The following is a 20293-nucleotide window of genomic DNA, read 5'->3' as shown; positions in this document are numbered from 1 at the left end:
GGTATGAATTTAATTTTTAAATCTTTTGAATAATTGTTGCCCTCTAAGTCTGACCTAAAATAGTACAACTGCCTTGCTTCCTTTCTTCTATCACACAATTATGTGCTAGAAAAAAAAGGTTGAATTATGGCTACTTAAACAAGACTTGAACAAAGACAAACACCAGTTGGATGCCAACATGGATTGGGAAAGTCATACCTCGCCTCACCCCTCAATAAGAGCTATAAGAACCCAACAGTGACTGAGAGAGGAAGAATTAGTCTTCTCTAGAGATATGCACCCCAAATGGTTATCAAACCCCAAGTGGTGAATCCCATATATGTATATGTATATTATATATGCACATATATAAGTAATATATATAATATTCATTGTCTTAGAGTTTTATTGCTATGAAGAGACACCATGACCGTGGGAAACATTGGATTGGGGCTGGCTTACAGTTCAGAGGTTTAGTCCATTATTATCATGGCAGGAAGCATGGTGGCAAGCAAGAAAACACAGTGCTGAAGAGGTAGCTACATCTAGATCGGCAGGCAGCAGGAAGTAATTGCTCCACTGGGTGTGGCTTGAGCATCTGAAACCTCAAAGCCTGACCCCAGCTACCATTTCCTCCAACAAGACCACACCTACTCCAGCAATGCCACATCTTCTAATAGTGCTACTCTCTATGAGCTTGTGGGGGCCATTTATAGTAAACCACCACATTCTACTCACCAGGCCTCATAAGCTGTGGCCACATCATAATGCAAATGCATTTAAGCCAACTTCAAATATCTCAGTAGTCTAAAGTCTCTTTGAGTCATGTAATCTCTTAACTATAATCCCCCATAAAATCAAAACCAAAAAGCAGACCATGTACTTCCAACGTATAATGACACAGGATATACATTACCATTTCAAATTGGAGGAATAGGAGTATAGAGAGGAACTACTGGACCAAGGCAAGACTGAAAACTAGTTGGACAAACTCTTCATCATCATGTCTGACGTCAAACATTCTTCAGATCTCCAACTCTTTCAGCTTTGAGGCCTGCAAAACACTCTCTTCTCTTGGGCTGCTTCCGTTCCTTGTTAGCAGCAGATATCCCATGACTCTGGCTTTTCCAACGTTTTGGGGTCTCCACAGCAATCCAGGTTTCACTTTCACAGCTCCACACAATGTCCTTTCTAGGCTTCCGTGCAGGGACACCCTGGCCATACACCTGGCTTCAGGGGCTTTCCTTAGTCACTGAGGGAGATTCCATAGTCCATTTCTTGTATCCTTGACTCTAAAGCCAGAACCCCCTGGTCAAAGCTGCCAAGTTCTGTTGTTAGCGTTGGAACATGCCTGCCCTCCTTGTTCAATTATTTTCACCAGCTTTCTGTTTTCAATGGTTTCCTTCCCTGTCTCAGCTTGGCTGTCCTGGAACTCACTCCATAGACCACTTGGGGTTGGACAACCATTTGGGTCACACGCCCCTGGGGAAGACTAACTGTCCCTCCTGTATTATTTTTTATTCCATCTCCTCTATATCTATCTAATTGTGGTGAATAACTGAATTTCCTACCCATAACATTTGTATTTTCTTAATTTGAATATGTGTTCAGTTATACATATGCACATACTGCTGGTTGCTATGGAGGTCAGAGGACAACTTGTGATAATAGTTGGTTCTTCTTTCACTATGTTGAGGCCTAGGGATCAACTCAGATGACATGTCCCATGTTTTACTGCTGTGAAAAGACTACATGACCAAGGCAACTCTTATAAAAGAAAGCCTTTAGTTGTGGCTGGCTTACAGTTTCAGAGGTTCGGTCCATTATCATGGTGGAAGCATGGCAGTGTGCAGGGAGACTTGGGGCTGGAGGAGCAGAGTTCTATATCTTGCTTCAAAGGCAACAGGAGGAAACTGTCATCTGCACTGGGTGGAGCCCAAGCACAGTAGACCTCAAAGGCTGCCTACACAGGGATGTACTTCCTCCAACAAGGCCACACCTTCTCCAATAAGGTGACACATCCTATTAGTGCCATTCCCAATGGCCACATTGAATCTATAAGAGCCAAACCTATTCAAACCACCACATCTCTTTACCCAATGAACTACCTCACCTGCCCCTGAATTGTTAAGGCTAAATGCCAGTCCATTGTGTGTATATACTTTATTCATTCATCTACTGATAGGCACTTTGGTTGATTCCCTATCTTGACTAGCAGGATAATGCTTCCACAGCAAACGTTTCATCTACGGCTGGACTCACACCTGAGTGTCTGTCTAAGAGCGATGTTGCTGGGTCCCGCTGTCCTCCACAATGGTGTGCTAATCTTCCTCTTCATTACTCTGACAATGGCCATTTTAACAGATGTGAGTTAGAATCTCATCAATCTCATATTTTCAGTTTGCACTTCTCTGACAATTAGTGTTACTGAACATTTTATTGACTATTTTTATATATCTATTGGCTACCTGTCTTCTTTGAAAAAGGTCTACTAGGCTTGTTTTCTTTCTTTCTTTCTTTCTTTTTTTTTTTTTTTTTTTTTCCGGAGCTGGGGACCGAACCCAGGGCCTTGTGCTCGCTAAACAAGCGCTCTACCGCTGAGCTAAATCCCCAACCCCTTGTTTTCTTTCTTAAGACAGACTCTTATGTAGTCCAGGCTCGCCTTGGACTCATTATGTAAGCATTGATGGTTTTTAAGTTCTGATTCTCCTGCCTCCAGTTTTCAAGGGCCTACCATGATATGGCTTTATATGGTGCTGAGCTCTAACCCATGGTTACATAAGCACTCTCCATGATATAGCTTTATATGGTGCTGAGCTCTAACCCATGGTTACATAAGCACTCTATTAGCTGAGTTATACCCTTGGCCCCTACTGATTTTTGGCTCTTGTAATAAGCAATCTGGCTCTCACTCCCCAGTCAGATGTACGGTTTGCAAGTATTTTTTGCTCATTCTGAACATTATCTCTTCCTGTTGTTGATTTCTTTTGTCGCAGAAGGATTTCAGCTTGATGCCATCCCACTTGTTTATCTCGGCCTCTATTGCTGTGCTCTTGGGTCAGATCCACTTGAGAGCAGACTGTGCTTGCCTAACCTCTCGAACTCTTCAGGCTTGCCTGGTGTCCACCATGTCCTTGTGATCCCCGCTGTCTTCCTATAACTAGTCTTTGGGGGTACTTGGGTCACCTATGAAATACTCCCTTTTATTTTGCCGAGGTTAGCCCCAAACAATAATATACTAGATTTCAACTTCTGTTTTTCACTTGTGTGAACACAAAAATAACTCGACCTTTTGCCGGTACTTAGAGGTGATCCACTAATTCTACTACGACTTGGTCAAACCCCACACACAAAACAAAATAAAGGTTAAAAAAAAGTAAAGAATTTAAGGAGAGGCTAGAGAGGTGGTAGTTAAGAGTGCTTGCTGCATGGGTTGGGGATTTAGCTCAGTGGTAGAGCTCTTGCCTAGGAAGCACAAGGTCCTGGGTTCGGTCCCCAGCTCCGAAAAAAAGAACCAAAAAAAAAAAAAAAAAAAAGAGTGCTTGCTGCTCTTTCAGAGGACCAGAGTTTGAGTCCCAGCATCCATGCCGGAAAACTCACAACTGTCTAACCCTAGCTCCAGGGTACTGATGCCCTCTTCTGGTCTCTACAGGCACATGTATGCACATGTGTGTGTGCAGACAAATGCACACCAATGAAAATAGTTTTTTAAAATTCAAGAACATTTTGCTTGTTAATTTTGTACTTTTAACATTACTGACATTATGCTAATTAGTTCACTAAAGTAAGGAAAGGAAAAGTGAGGGCTGGCATTTGAAGAAGGCTCAGAACACTTGGGGCTTTTGAATGACTGGTTCTCTATTTTTATGCAGATGTCAGCAGAAACACTACCCATTTAATCTACCCACTGCCAGCGTCATCATATGCTTTTATAACGAGGAATTTAACACCCTGCTCCGAACAGTGTCAAGTGTGATGAACCTCAGCCCGAAGCATCTCCTGGAGGAGATAATTCTGGTGGATGACATGAGTGAATTTGGTGAGTAGCACTGTCTGTCCATCTGGAAGGCAGCCTTATTGTCTAGTGATACTTGACATTTGTTTTTGTTTGGGGGTCTGCTCTCATGTAGCCAAGGCTAACCTCACCTTGAACTCTTGACCCTCTTGCCTCCACCTTAAATACTGGATTCATGAGCATGCTCACCATGCATGCCTTGGCACTGGTATGTTTTATGCAGATGTTTCTGGTGGGTGTTGAAGGGCGTGCTATCCCTGATACACTCAATACGACCTACTACTGATCCAGACCCTGTCATGATGGGTCTGTGGGGTCAGTACAGGGACTAGCCTTGGCTTTGGGGATCATTTCAGAAAGACGTGAAGTCTAAGTGGAAGAGGCACAGATGACTCAGGGTTTCTCAGGAAGGAAATGGGTTTTAGGTGGAAGGAATGGCACCTCAGAGGTCCAAGACAGGATGAAACAGGGTGAGCATGGAACGCTTGCGCATCGTGCGAGGTCTGTGCACGAACGTAGGGTTGGAAGCACGCAGGGAAAGGTATAGGGCTGGAGTTATCCAAAGGGTGCTCTCTGTGAAAGGCATTTTTGGAATTTTGTCCCCAGAACACAGAGAGCTAAGGCTGGTAGCTCAGCTGGTAAAGTGTTTGCTGAGCATGCACGAAGCCTTGGATTCAACCCTCAACTTTACCCAAGCTGGGTGTGGTGCTGTAAACCTGCAATCCTAGCACCAGAAAAGTAGAAGGTTATCCTTGGCTGTAAAGCCATTCTGAGCTGCCTGAGAACCCTGTTCAAAAAGGAAGAAGGGGGGAGAGAGAGAGAGAGAGAGAGAGAGAGAGAGAATGAGAATATATGGAGAGCAAGTTAGAGCTTGACACAGGAAGAGGGCCTTACTCAGGGACTTCACAGAAAGAACTCTACCAAACCAATTACAAGTGCGTGCTGACTCCTCAGTGCTTACTTTTAAGATAGGACAATGATACCAGAACATAAGTTTAGTTACCCAGGCTTAGACTTTTACATCGGTTGTTTGTCTCTTTATCTTAGGCAAGCAGGAGGGCTAGAATACTGATGTCAATATTGGGTAGATTGATCCCCAACTCTCATGATTTCAGGCCTGCAAAGGAAGCTAGTCCATGATAAACTTGAAAGGAAAAAGATATGTTGAGAAGGAAATACATTCCAGGCTGGCCACCCTGTGGGAGTGACTAGGTTGCTCTGTTACTGTTTGGAAGTTATCTGATATTAGTCTTGTACATGCTTCTTCCCTCACCCAAACTGCCTAATCTGCTCAGTAGAGCTGAAATGTCTGCAGCTTACTGGACAGGGAATCTAGTTCAAGTTGGGTGCAAGGTGCAGATGTACCTCCTGGCCAGAGGAATCATGCTTTCTCACTCAGAGTTCACAAATCTATAGTGGACACACAGTTCCAGGAGTCACCATGTCTGCCAGCCTTTCAGTGCAGCACCAAGAGTCTGGAGACATGTTGGTCCCTTGTCAGTTTGACAAGGTGACCTGAGCAAAAGCACTGACCTGACAGCAAGGTACCAATCTGACCAGGCTGTTGGTAAAGACATATTTCCTGCCCTTTCCATTCTCCTTTATCAAGTGAGTTCTGAAGTCTAAGAGTCTATTCACAGGGACTTCATCCTCATGACCTAAGACCTCCAAAGCCCCTACTCCCAGATGCTATCACATTATTGGTTTTGACCTGTGTTCGCGCAGGTGGGCACAAGCACTCAGTCCATTAAATCTACTGACCTGCTTGTATACACAACTTGCATTTTTGTCCCTTCCTAAGAGACCAAGAGGTCACTTCTGATGGTCAAGACCAGTCATCCCTGCCACTCCTTGATCTCCACCTTGGACTCATGTAGAGCCTCAAACACAGGACACAGGGCGTTTTGTTCCAGTGGAACTCAAGATCAATATATTTCTCATTTTAACTCAGAATGACTTTATCATGAATTGTAGAAGCCCGTCTTTCCTGGCCATGCCTACAAAGAGTGCCAGTGACTTCTTCAGCTTGAAGGAGTGGGGGAACTCGATTGGTTTCATAACCAGCCTTCAAGCCACTACAAAATTAGAAGCAAAGTTGATCACAGTACAACCTGTGTAGTTAGTAGTAAAACTGAGTTAACCCAAAAGCCTTATAATCTATATTTTTCCACCAAATTTTAATAATGACTTAGTAAAACAAAGATATGTCACCAGAGGCACAAAAATTGTACAGTTTATGAGCCACTTTTCTTGCAGCTAACCAGGGACACATTAAACTATACGCAGTAGTTAGTGTTTTGTTTTGCTTTTAGAAATTAGTCATAACAATATTGGTTTGAATATCTATAGGTGCAGTTTATAAATTGCCAAGTGTCAACTGCTTTTTTCCAGATGATTTGAAAGCCAAGCTGGACTATCATCTGGAAATTTTTCGTGGGAAAATTAAATTAGTAAGAAACAAAAAGAGAGAGGGTCTCATCAGATCAAGAATGATCGGTGCCTCCCGTGCTTCAGGTATGGATGTTCTCTAAAGCCATGAACCGGGTGTTAATTGCTTTTGTTGTTGCCAGCACTTAGCATGGGTCCGTGTGGCTCACAAGGGTACACAGCCTATCTTTGCAAGGAGGACACGGTGGTAGGAGCAGAAGGCGATGGGGCACATTGTGCCTGCAGTCAGGAAGTGAAGGGTGAAAAGGAAGTGGGTTGAACTATGAAACCTCAAGGAGCAACCCCAGTGCCTCATTTTCTCCAGCAGGGCTGCCCCTCCTAAAGGTTCCATAACTTTTCCAAACTGTGCCACCAATGAGGCCCAAGTGTTCAAACACAAAAGCCTGTAGAGATATTTCGCATTCAAGCGACAACCATCATGACGTGGGGAATGCTTCCTTCCTGCATAGGAACAGTCTTGGAGACCTCCACGTCACAGCAGGCTTAAATCTTTGATCCTCCATTGCCTCCAAAATTCTTATCCAAAATGTCATTTCATGTGGAAAGCAGACTTTAACAAAAGCCTCAGTCCCATCACTGAGTGTTTCTAAGGAGACTCCAAAATAAAGTTTCAGAAGGATTTAAAAAAATAGCAAGATAGGCTCCGAGGAAGGCCCTTCAGAAAAGCTTTATTAGGGAAGCCATAGCATCAGTCCATCGGTAGCAATGTGACCCCAACAGCTGATGGCCTTCTGTTCCAGAAAATAAAGGGAACTTCTTGATGTTAATCGTTGCCAAGGGTAGATGGTTTCCAGACAGCATGATCTAACCCACACGCTAGGAGTCAGTGAAGTCATCATTCGAGGTTGCCTCGCACTCTGGAAGCTGCAAGAGGACAGAGAAGGGCTCCATCTAGAGAGGGCCACAGCGGGTAGAGCTCTGTGAGGCTGAAGCTCCTGTCTAACGCTGAGCCCAGAGATCCACATCTGTGCAGGAGGAAGGAGAGCAAACAGAGTGGGGCAGGCAGGCTGTGGTGCCTACTCACAGGAACTCTTGACAGCAGGATGGGACCAGTTCTGGGCCTCATGAAGTCCCCAGATGCCCTTGTGTAAACATCCATGTCTCAGCACCCACACATCTTCCCCATCCTCTCTTTCTGTACCCCTATGCTAACTACATCCGCATTCAAAAGAAAAATTGACTCATAATTTTCTTTTTCTGTATTATTTTCTTCTGTTTTGCTTTACTGGATTCATAGAATGGATAATATAGCTTTGTTCTTTTTTACCTAAAAATCAACATAAAACAGATTACCTGTGTTAAGGAAATTATGCAAAATCGGTCTATATGCTGTTTAGTCACTTTAAAAACATCTAGATGTATAGGATTATTTGGGGTGAAAATTTGCCAACTTTAAAGCACTCTTTAAAATTTTAATCATTTTGTGGTGGTTTAGATGAGATGTCCACTTTAAGTTTCAGGAATGTGACTATTGATCCCCAGTCGGTGGCTGTTTGGAAAGGATTACAAGGTGTGACCTTGACTGAGGAGGGGGGAGGCTTTGAGCCTCCCATCGTCCCCAGTGCGCCCCCTGCTTCCTGTTTGTGGATCTGGATGCACTGTCTCAGTAGCTGTTCCAGCACCATGCCTACCGCAGCCGTGTTCCCACCATGATGAATGATGGGTCCTATTCCTCTGGAACTGGAAGCCCCAACAAGATGCTTCCTTTCACAAGTTGCCTTGGTTACAAGGCAAAATAACCAGCATACACTTATTATTGGCTTAGTTATTTGATGGTTTAATAGTTGTATTATGTTAGAAAGTAGGTATTTGTGAAGGTTTATTACTCTCCTCTCTGAGAAGCCCAAGTTGGCTGACTGCTCCTTCTCCCTTCTTCCTACCACTCTGTCCCTAAGACAATGTGTTGTGTCTGTCTGTGAGTCAAATAAGCCCTCTCATCACAAAGGAACAAAGAAGGAAAGACATTTTGTTTGAAGTTGAGTTAAAAGGGAACTATATTTCAAAGCTTCTAAGAATTTGAACAACTGTGATCATTCTCTCTCTCCGTTCTCTGCTGTCCCTGTCCTTTCTTGCTCACTCTCCCTCAAGGGCACTTCTCTCACTTTTCTTCAGACACACCAGGTATGCTCCTGTCTCAGAGCCTCTGCACATGACCTCCTGGAGTATCTTCCCAGTGTAGGGCACGTGGAGCCTTGTTACCAGACAGGCATAAGAATGGTAAGAGTGAATGAGCTCAAGTCCTGGGAATCTCAGAATTGAGATGGCGGGAGTAGAGCCATTCCCTATCTGCCTCTACCTGATCCACATATAACCACAGTTATCTACGAGGACCATGGGCACTCAGCTGTGTATCATAGCACCTGGGGTTCTTCCCCTCATTAACGAGGGATCTAGACTGGACCCAAGCATTCAGCCAATGAACTTCCTTCCTAGACACTCATTCCTGCAAATGGTATTAAATCCTGGCTTCACCCTGAATAAAGTATGTGCATTCATATCCACCACCAAAGAAACCAGTATGAACAAGCAAGGATTATCTCTTCATTAAGGATCACAGTGAGGAAGGCCTTTTCCCTTCCATTCCCCCTCCACTCCCACCTCCCAATTCCTCATACTCTTGGAACTCTGAAGTAGACCAGATTCTGCCTATCCCAGGTTCTGCCCTTCTCCTCTTTGCCTGGCAAGCAGATGCCTGGAGGGAAAGGTAGATCCATGTACACTATACGGACAGCACTCAGGCACCCAGAGAGGAGAGTGAGAAGAACTATGGACTCTCTGCTTCAGACTTTGCCCTGCCTTCTCACAGTGGCATGAGACAGGCACCCCAGTGGAGAGGCAAGGCACCGTACAACATCCCAAGGCCTGTGTGACCTTATTTTGTTCAGTTCTCTGCTTAGAGAGTCCTTAGAAGGTCTCTTACTTTATCAGAGAGAGCTTTCCCAAACAACCTGGACAGTTACCCTCTTTTATGGGTGACGTGTACGAGACCCTCAGGGGAGGTCTAACATTGATGTCAAGCTCATGGCCCCAGAGCCCTGCCAGCTGATCCATGAGCTGTCCTGTCCTGTGTCTCTGCCTTCTGCTGTATAGCTATTCTTGAACACGGTAGCCATTATTAACACAAACTCTCCCAGCCCTTCTCAAGTCCCTCTGAAACCTGAGACAGCCAAACCGCTGATTGGCAGGTGGTGCACACAGCATAGACATATTGAATGAGGGATGATTTATGTGCCAAGTGGGGCAATGTGAAATTCCCTCACAGTGGTCAGAGCAGCGCGTAGGGTAAAAGCTAATGTTCCTGTAAATTCCCATTAGTAGTTTCAGACCTAACTTGATCCTAGGGATCTGAAACCATAGGAAGCAGAACTTAGAATATGAAACGGGGCAGTCTAAAATTATCATGTCCCTGTATCTCTCTGGCCTCCTGTTATAGATGTGGACTAGAGTCTAGATGGCACCCGCTGAGACTTCCAGGTTCTTGTGTCTTGAAACAAAGAGTCAGAGGTCAAACATAGGCATCCTTTCTCGGGTGCCATCACCGTTGCTTTGTTTGAGGCAGGTTCTCTCATGGACCTGGAACCCATCAAGTAGATGAGGCTGGCTGAGTAGCATACCTCAGGGGTTACCTGTTTCCAACTCCCCAGAGCTAGGACTGTAAGAAGAGGTCACTAAGCCCAGGTTGGTCTTGGTTTTTAAATGTGGGTGATAGGAATTGAACTTAGTGGTCGCTTGCTTGTAAGGCAAACATTTAATGACTGAGCCACATTCAGCCTCCTGAAAAGATCTTTGAAAACTAAAGTCCTTCTCAGTTCTATCTACTGCTCTAGAGTTTTCTCTGAGCCATCATCTAGCCTGTCTCCTCTGAGTGTCCACCATATATGGAGTCTCACCTCTTTGGACATAATAAAATACGCATTCCCCATAATGCACCTAAGGAATCAAGTATGTAGGCAATATTCAATGAATACTCATTGCATCCGGCTTGCATTTGGGTTGAATACCTTCCCTCCAGGGCCTGTGCTGGCTAGTTCTGTCAACTTGAGTCATTAGAGAGGAGGGAACGAACCTCTACTGAGAAAATGCCCCCATTAGGGCTCTAGGCCAACCCGTAGAGCATATTCTTAATTAGGGATTGCTGTGAGAGAACTTAGCTCTTTGTGAACAGTGCTGCCTCTGGGCTGGTGGTCCTGGGTTCCACAAGAGAACAGGCTGGGCAAGCCATAAGAAAAAGCCAGTAAGCAGTATTCCTGCATCCTGATTCCTGTCCTGTTTGAGTTCCTGTTCTGACTTCCTTCAGCAATGGATGATGTAGAAGTGGAAGCCAAATAACCATTTCCTCCCCAAGTTGCTTTTGGTTGTGCTTTTCATCACAGCAACAGTAACCCTCAGACAAGGATCAATGTTAGTCTGCTCTTGCCTTCACAGGAGACATTCTGGTGTTCTTGGATAGCCACTGTGAGGTGAATAGAGTCTGGCTGGAGCCCTTGCTGCATGCCATTGCCAAGGACCACAAAATGGTGGTGTGCCCTGTTATCGATGTCATCGATGAGTTAACCTTGGACTATGTCGGGTCACCTATTGTAAGGGGAGCTTTTGACTGGAATCTAAATTTCAGATGGGACGATGTTTTCTCATATGAGCTGGATGGCCCAGAAGGACCAAGTACACCTATCCGGTGAGATTCTCTTTGTTTGGGAGACTGTAGTAAAGATCAATATTTTCTTTTGTCACTTTTCTCCTCCCCTTTCCTTTTCTTCTTTCTTTCTTCCTTCCTTTCTTTCTTTCTTTCTTTCTTTCTTTCCTCCTCCTCCTCCTCCTCTTCTTCCTCCTCCTCCTCTTCTTCTTCTTCTTCTTCTTCTTCTTCTTCTTCTTCTTCTTCTTCTTCTTCTTCTTCTTCTTCTTCTCCTTCTTCTTCTTCTTTCTCCTCCTCTTCCTCCTCCTTCTCCTCCTCCTCCTCCTTTTTCTTCCTCTTCTTTTCTTCTTCAAGACAGGGGTCTCTCTACTTATCCCTGTTGGAACACTCTACACCAGGCTGGCTTCAAACTCACTGAGATCTGCTTGGGATTAAAGGTGCCACTATGGTTAGCTAGTCATTTGTGTCCTAAAGTACTAAATGCCAGATCTGGTAGATGCTAAGTTTGTTCAAGTGGCTTTGTGCCCTGTGTCCTACCTCATCTAGGAAGCTGCCATGGTGATGAATGCTGCCCTGATTTCCAATGCCCACTGTGTGTGTGTGTGTGTGTGTGTGTGTGTGTGTGTGTGTGTGTGTTTGCGTGAAGTATGCTCACATATCTGTGTGGATGTGGAGATCAATCTCAGGTGTTGTCCTCAGAAACTGTCTCCCCTGTTTTTTGAGACAAAATCCTTTACTGACCTGGACCTCACCAAGTATGCTAGGATGACTGGCCAGCAGACTCCAGGAATCTGCGTCTCCATACCTCAACACTGAGATTTCATGAGCATGCCACCATGTCCAGATATTTTTAGATGGGTTCTGGGGGTTAAATTCATGTCTTTGTGATTACAAAGCAGGCACTTCACCGACTAAGCCCTCTCCCTGGTTGCAAGCATCTATCTTCACGTTGCAGGAGAGAGTTTTCTGATGACCAAGGAGCAAACTGCCATGGTTAGGAAGTGTGGACATCTCTGTCAAATCTACAAAGAAAATCTTTGCTCCAATGTTTCTAGGTGTAGCTCCCTAGGTTAAGAGGAACATGGTATTCCTAGCTCATTTATCTTGGAAGCTGTATTTGCAAATGTGAACACAAGATAAGCACATCTTGCAGGCTAGGTGAGGGGAACCCCTTCTGTCATGACTAACCCCTTTGCTCCTCAGACCAGGTAGCTGCATTTCCTAACCCTATAGTAGAGGTGCATGGTCTTACAGTCAGGACCTGTCCACACTTCCTCACCTGTAAGTTCTAGAGGACAATACTCTCACAGGGTGATCAGAACTGAATGTCTACTCAGTTAGCCACTTCGTGTAGACTGCCACCTCCTAGGTTTCTCATCTTGGTACTGCTGGACATGACACCCTATATAGAAACATCCCGGAAGCTGGCTGCCTCCTGCTCTGCTCCCCAAACACCATCCCTGCAGAGACAGTTCCTCTCTCCCTTCCCCCTCCTCATTGTCTTTCCTCTAGCTGATACCTCAGTGGCTATACCCAACCATACCACAGCCATACATATGCAGGGCATTAAAAGCACCAAACCATTCCCACCCTTTGCATTCCTCATCCCTTCCCAGGAGCTGATGTACTCAGCCAAAGTTGAGCAGACAGGAGTCAGTCTCATCCATGGGCTACAGTCCATGGCCTCATACTCCTGTCCTCATACTCCTGTCCTCACTTACCTTATCCTCCTTAATCCAAACCTTGACTGTGACCCTTAGTTAGCTATATGGTGCCTGGCCACATCTGGACATGTCACCACTGTGCATCTGTCATTAGTGTCTGTCCCTCATCAGTGTCTGTCTGTCATCAGTGTCTCTCTGTCAACAGTGTCTGTCCCTCATCAGTGTCTGTTTGTTATCAGTGTCCATCTATCATTAGTGTCTGTCCCTCATCAGTGTCTGTTATCAGTGTCCATCTGTCATCAGTGTCTGTCCCTCATCAGTGTCTGTCTGTCATCAGTGTCCCTCTGTCACCAGTGTCTGTCTGTCATTAGTGTCCCTCTGTCATCGGTGTCTGAATGTCATCAGTGTCTCTCTGTCAACAATGTCTGTCCCTCATCAGTGTCTGTCTGTCATCAGTGTCTGTCTGTCATCAGTGTCTGTCATCAGTGTCTGTCTGTCATCAGTGTCTGTCTGTCATCAGTGTCTGTCCCTCATCAGTGTCTGTCTATCATCAGTGTCCATCTGTCATCAGTGTCTGTCTGTCATCAGTGTCTGTCTGTCATCAGTGTCTGTCTGTCATCAGTGTCTGTCTGTCATCAGTGTCCGTCTATCATCAGTGTCTGTCCCTCATCAGTGTCTGTCTGTCATCAGTGTCCATCTGTCATCAGTGTCTGTCCCTCATCAGTGTCTGTCTGTCATCAGTGTCCATCTATCATTAGTGTCTGTTCCTCATCAGTGTCTGTCTGTCATCAGTGTCCCTCTGTCATCAGTGTCTGTCATCAGTGTCCATCTGTCATCAGTGTCTGTCCCTCATCAGTTTCTGTCTGTCATCAGTGTCCATCTATCATTAGTGTCTGTCCCTCATCAGTGTCTGTCTGTCATCAGTGTCCCTCTGTCATCAGTGTCTGTCTGTTATCAGTGTCCATCTGTCATCAGTGTCTGTCCCTCATCAGTGTCTGTCTGTCATCAGTGTCCATCTATCATTAGTGTCTGTCCCTCATCAGTGTCTGTCTGTCATCAGTGTCCATCTGTCATCAGTGTCTGTCCCTCTTTAGTGTCTGTCTGGTATCAGTGTCCCTCTGTCATCGGTGTCTGAATGTCATCAGTGTCTCTCTGTCAACAATGTCTGTCCCTCATCAGTGTCTGTCTGTTATCAGTGTCCATCTGTCATCAGTGTCTGTCCCTCATCAGTGTCTGTCTGTCATCAGTGTCTGTCTGTCATCAGTGTCTCTCTGTCAACAATGTCTGTCCCTCATCAGTGTCTGTCTGTCATCAGTGTCTCTCTGTCAACAATGTCTGTCCCTCATCAGTGTCCCTCTGGAGCATCATTGTCCATCTGTCATCAGTGTCTGTCTGTCATCAGTGTCTGTCTGTCATCAGTGTCTCCCTGTCGTCAGTGTCCCCCTGTCGTCAGTGTCCCTCTGTCATCGGTGTCTGAATGTCATCAGTGTCTCTCTGTCAACAATGTCTGTCCCTCATTAGTGTCCCTCTGGAGCATCATTGTCCATCTGTCATCAGTGTCTGTCCCTCATCAGTGTCTGTCTGTCATCGGTGTCCCCCTGTCGTCAGTGTCCCTCTGTTATCAGTGTCCATCATCAGTGTCATTTTCTGACTCCAGTGGAACATGCGGATTGTCATTCATATGCACCTCTTCTGTCTTCCTCTTTCTCCTTCCTCTCCTCATTTCTCCTCCTCTTTTCTTTCCTTATCTCTCTAAAACTTTCAGCTCCACCTTTCCCTTCCACTGCCTAATCACTGGTTTTAGCCTTTATTTTACAAGTTAAAATGGGGAGAAGGGTCACATGATGTCACCTGAGTACCTGATTCATTCCTCTTCTGAGGCAGCCCACTTTGGGGAAGTGGAATTAGCATCAAAATAAAAACAGCACCAGGACAATCCACACTTTTCCACCTTTTGTCCAATTAAAAAGCTTTTTTCCTCAAATATAAATTGAATAAATTACCACTCTACAATTTATAAAGTATATGATACACTTAACACCCAGTCTATCAATTTTGTCTATTAGATAAAGCACTGTGCCATCTACGCTAACTTAAAAGACTTACAATTTGACACCTGACTTATGCCCTGGTTTTAGATTGTATGCCATCTGAAAACCATCCTCTCAAATCTATATCATCTTTTTCAGTGCTAAACAGCTTGGGTTTGGCTATGAGACTACAACCAGTCTTCAACTTCATCAGAAATCCAAGAACAACTAATATTACCTGAAATATGAGAAGCACAAAACATAGCTTCCAAAAGTTAGCCAATTTATAGAGACCACTAATCACCTTGACAGTCTCTCATTCCTCAAAATGTTGGAGCATCAGTCTTCATCCTCCTGGTCCAGGATCATCTGACAGACCTTTGTAAGGCAGAATTTTGAAGGACTGATTACTCTGTCTTGGCAGAAATTTTCAGTCAACTATTCTTCATAGTGTGTCTGTAGATGAAGTAATTCTAGCCTACTGACTGTTTAGCCACAACTGGAGCAACTCCATTGATGCTCAATTTTTTCTTTGAATCCAAGACAGGGGTGCTGTCAGGAGCAGACATGTCTCTAGTCAAATGATCTTTAATAAAGAAATGTCCATAAACGTCATATTCTGTGGACCTCTGACACTTTGAAGGCTTATCTTTCTACACAAAGCATTTCTAAACTGTTAAGCCTTGACTACTCTCAGTCATTACTAATTAAAATATCTCAAAAACACTCTTTTAATTAACTCAGAACCATGAGTTTGCTGTCTGGCCCTTATCTCATATTGCTTGATCATCTAAGAACAGTTTGTATTTGCAATTATAGAAGGAGTGGGTCTAAGCCTTGAATTCTTATATTTTTGGTTGTGAGCCTAGCCTTTAATGGCTGAGCCATCTCTCCAGTCCTAAGCCTTGTATTCTTAAATGTGTTATATAGGCCTTTATATCAATAAAGAAATTCATACCAATGAAAACTTTAAACTTGTATCAAATAAATTCTGTACCAATGTAAAGATTCTATCTTCAACTTTGTATGAATTACAAAGATTTCTACCAGTGTAAGATAGAGCTATGTAATGTTTTGTTTAAGAGTAAATTTGATAACCTATCCCTATTTGTCTATTCCTCTAACTTCTATGATATTGCTATACCCCCTTTCTCTTCCACCCCCTTCCCTTTTACCTAAGAAGAAAGGGTAGAGAAGAGGAAAGGAAAGGTAGCAATCCCTGAGTTTAAACTCTCTAGTTCCCTTCCTGTCCAAAGCTACATTTGTAAAGTATCCCTTAAATGACAATATATCCAAAATCCATAAAATCACCAGAACCGTCCACCCCAACATAAGGAACTGGGACAGTGATCTTCCTTTGTCTGCTTCTAACTGACTTGGAGTGAAGAATTCCCTTCTGGGGGCCCAACGGGAAATGGGAAAGTTGACTTTGTCAAAGGAGAGCTGGCTGGCGTCATTTGCCTTCCAGTCACTGTGTGGCAGAAAGTTCATCGCTTAGCTGACATCTTGACTATGACAGTCTAAATGGCTGGATAGGGAAGCTAGCTGTTCTGGAAAAGTTCTGGAAGCGAGTCTTTAAAAGAAGCAGCTTCAGTGTAGTTGAGGTAGAATCAGATGCGGAGCTGGAATGGAAGGTCCCAGAACCTCAGCATCCTGGAGTGTGGATGTTTTGAGAGCTGACTTTCTCTTCTTTCATTCTGCAGCACACAAAACTTACAAGCAACATATAGTCCTGTAAAGACACTCACAGGGAGTGTTCAGGGTGCACAGACTGGTTAGGAAAGATGACTGCTTTTCTTCAGAGGTTAGTTAGTTTGATCCCATAATCAAACTGCAATATAACTTTGTATACATGCCATCTTAAATGACGGCATGTAATAACAAGTCATGAGAAATGTGTACCCAATAAGTATTATTGGCTGTGCATAGACATTTTAGACTCAGCCAGTTCCAGAATTGTCTCCACATATAGAGACATAAACATCACCACGTCATCTATTTATTTGTTGTGTTAGTCTCCTGTTTCTTCTCTGTCACCAAGGTCTTCAGGAGTTCTCCCTTTGTCATGTCTGATCTTTATCAGCTTTGAAGGAACCCACAGCTTTTCTTTTCCTGTAGAAATAAAGGCATAACCCCTTTTCCAGCATAACACATTTACCATATTCCATTCTGACGTCAGAATATCCTTGATATAAGCAGGCTGGTTTAGTTCAGTTGTTTTTCCAATGTCTTTCAGCAGCTGTGGTGTTTTGTTCATCAGCATTTAAAAATTTAAGGTTAATAAAGCACTAAGTAACCTATCTTTGAGGGTTTCTGTTGCCCCTTTTGCCTGTTAAGCATCTCCTTTAGAGTTTGATTAGAACTCTCCACAATCGCTTGTCCTGTAGGATTGTGTGATATGCCTGTAACGTGTTTTATATTGTAATATGTAAAAAAAAAAAAACCCAACCTGCTTCATCCTATTAGAGATAAATGCTGCCAAATATCATTTCTCTGAGTACCCTTAGGGTTAGTTCCTGTAGGCAATGGAATTTGGTTATATAACGAGAATGTAGACATTGCCTCACAATCTCCTTGGCTTGTTGCCAAGTGATAGAGAATTCTTCTTTAAACCTTTGCTGTTAACATGGTGTATTTCATGGAATTCCGAGGTCTCTAGTACACTTCCTATCAATAGCTGGTCAATGTCATTATTACCTGGCCAGAGGGCCTGGCAGACCTGTATGGGATCTTATGTGTGATATGTACACACACACACACACACACACACACACACACACACACACACACACAATGACTCCTATTTCTGATCTTTTGCTGTAGCTTAGTAAACAGTGAGGTCAATTCAGATCATCCTGAATAAGTTCAGCAGTCTCTGTATATTGAGAGTCAGTTACTATATTAAGAGGCTCTTGAAAATCAGACAATAACATGAGTATTGCACATAATTCAGATTTTTAAACTGACTTATAGAAACTCACAGCCAGCTTTCTTACATCTTCTGATTTATATCCTGCCTTTCCTGACTTACTGGCATCAGTGTAAGATGTTGGGGTTCCAGATATTGGAGTTACATTATATGAGGGAGAATCCAATTAGTTCGTTTTATGAACTGAAGTTGCTTGCTTTTAGGGTATCTGTTGTTGATCACTTCCAAGAAATTACAGCATGCTCTTTGCCAGTGTTCATCTTGTATCCATAAAGAGGCAATTTCTGTGATAGTAAAAGGTACCACAATTTCAGCCAGACCCATTCCAACTAATTGTCAAAGTCTCACTTTTCCTTTTAGTATTAATTCAGAAACCTTTCAATGTAGGTTTTTAGTTTCTTACTCTGTTTATGTGCTAAAAATATCTATTCTAAGATATAATCTTCCCTCTCCATGAGAATTCTCAGTCAGTAGAACATGAGACTCTCAGGGTTGTGGGTTTGAACCCCACATTGGGTGCCAATTGTTTCAGTAAACCTCCAACCCAAATAAGCCCATGCAAGAAAAACACAACTCAATTAGTATGAACACAAGCTGCATGCCTAGATTGGGTAGATCTAACCTACTACATTAGTATATTTCCCATCGATGAAGTCCCTTGTAACTTGTGGTTTCTCTAGGCCATGTGCTTCTGCTCCATTTTCCTTCCACCTCCTCTTCTTCTGTCTTCCCCTCTCTCCTTCCTCTCCTCATCTCCCCTCCTCTTTCTCTCCTTCTCTCTCTAAAACTTTCAGCTCCACCTTTCCCTTCTACTGCCCAATCACTGACTCTAGCCTTTATTTTACAAGTTAAAATGGGGGAAAGCTTCACATAAAGTCAGCCTGAGTACCTGGTTCACTCCTCTCCTGAGGCAGCGCCTCTTGGGGAAGTGGAACTAGCATTAAAATACAAACAGCACCAGGGCAATCCACAGCAGACAACCCTCTGAATAAGCCTGTGAAAGAGGTCCTGATTGTGTGTGTGATTGGCACTATCTTAGGGCTAGGGTCCTGGACTGAGTAGAAAGCCAGGTGGGCACCAGCCTCCCCCTCTACTCATGAAGGAGCAATGTGAACATGTCCTTATGCTCCTGATATGGGACTCCTCCTTCTGCACCTGTGAGCTGAAATAGCCCCTTCCTATATGGCTTTTGCTGGGCATTTTGTCAAGGCAATGAGAAAAGCAACCAATGCAACTCCCAAACTCATGTCTTCATCCACAACCTTGATGGCCTCCAAGCTCATGCCTCCAATTGCACCTGCTGCCTGCTTGGCCTTTCCACTGAACGCACACCTCACATTGGCCTGAAGGTTAGCCTTCCTATGTAACCACAACTTCCCATCTCTGTGGATAGCAACTCCCTCTGCCATGTAGAGATCCCGGAGTATCAATCTAGATTCCTGTCATCTTCCCACATTCTTGTTCTACTCACCAGCAAATCTTTTAGATCCATCTTTAAGATAAACCAGTCTCTGGACATCTTGCTTACTCTCATCAGATTACTCTCTTGGCCAGGGTACAATTCCCATTCACAGGGCCTGGTAGTGATGACACACACCTTTAATACCAGCCCTTGGGAGACAGAAGCAGGTAGATCTCTGAGTTTGAGGCCAGCCTTGTCTACAGAGCAATTTCCAGAGTATCTGGGACTACACAGAGAAACCACATCTTGAAAGGCTAAAGTAGAACAAAAGTAACTGTGGGTGCTTCTAACTATTAGCACTTAGTCAAAGGTAGATAGATCTCTGTGAGGTCCAGGCCAGCCTAGTGAGGCCTTGTTTTAGTGAACCAAGCAGAATACAGTCTCTGCTTGCAGACTATGGATCTGTGGATCAATGTGACTAGCTCCTTCAGGCTTCCTCTGCCTTGACATTTTTACCCCAATAAACTCTATCCTTCAAAATGAACCTCTCCTCCCTGGAGGGAGGGAGTGAAAGTCTTGAGTGTGTACTGCTGACATGGCACATCTATGTGAAAGACTCAAAAGCCTCAGCCATGGGAGTGGGGATGACAAAGTCTTAAGTCTTGTGAATATTGACTGTGTGCAGAAAATGTCTACCATAGCCCCCAACCCATGTTTAATGCCCGAAGAGACTCCCCCACCAAGACAATTCTGAGTGAGATTAACTGAACCTGCCTCAGCTATGTCTACTAACCCTACCCCACTGTCCAACTGTATATAATAAGCATACTGAGCTACTCCATCCAAGCTACGGAAGACCACCCAATGCCAGCTTTTCTGTGCCAGTGCATCTGTGTGTCTGTCTGTCCTTTCTTCACAGTCTTGTTGACCTTATTCAGGTTTCCAGGACCCAGATCATGTGAGGATGTAGAATGTCCCTTATGTTGCTTCTGTTACAGCATTTTGTCACAGCAACAAATAAACTGAGTAACCCCATCTTTTAACACAAAAAAAATCAAAACAAATCTGATGTAAATGTAAGACCCTAAATCATAATGCTACTAGTTGAGGACATATTTTATGACATTCAGCTACTCAAAGATTTTGTGACTAAGACTCTGAAAAGCACAGGCCACAAAAGTAAAAATTGAGGA

The 20293-nt window shown here is 43.9% G+C and overlaps 2 protein-coding genes across 9 annotated transcripts in view; one reads left to right on the top strand and one right to left on the bottom strand.

The window, feature by feature from the left end:
* The window catches only part of Kmt2c (lysine methyltransferase 2C), a 402268-nt gene that overhangs the window by 110215 nt on the left and 271760 nt on the right, over positions 1–20293 (bottom strand). The window lies entirely within an intron of this gene.
* Positions 1–20293, top strand: part of Galntl5 (polypeptide N-acetylgalactosaminyltransferase-like 5) — a 49922-nt gene that overhangs the window by 11431 nt on the left and 18198 nt on the right. For 7 of the 8 annotated variants that reach the window (XM_039108062.2, XM_006235958.5, NM_001025148.1 and 4 more), the window contains 3 exons: positions 3852–4018; positions 6386–6508; positions 10868–11117. In XM_039108062.2, the coding sequence (XP_038963990.1) occupies positions 3852–4018; positions 6386–6508; positions 10868–11117 (540 nt within the window). Of the gene's footprint in view, positions 1–3851; positions 4019–6385; positions 6509–10867; positions 11118–14928; positions 15385–20293 lie in introns of those variants that run through there. The other variant, XM_039108064.2, reaches the window with a different exon arrangement.

Source organism: Rattus norvegicus, chromosome 4, assembly GCF_036323735.1.
Source record: "Rattus norvegicus strain BN/NHsdMcwi chromosome 4, GRCr8, whole genome shotgun sequence".
Taxonomy (NCBI): Eukaryota; Metazoa; Chordata; class Mammalia; order Rodentia; family Muridae; genus Rattus; species Rattus norvegicus.
This window is presented reverse-complemented; position numbering and strand designations above follow the sequence as displayed.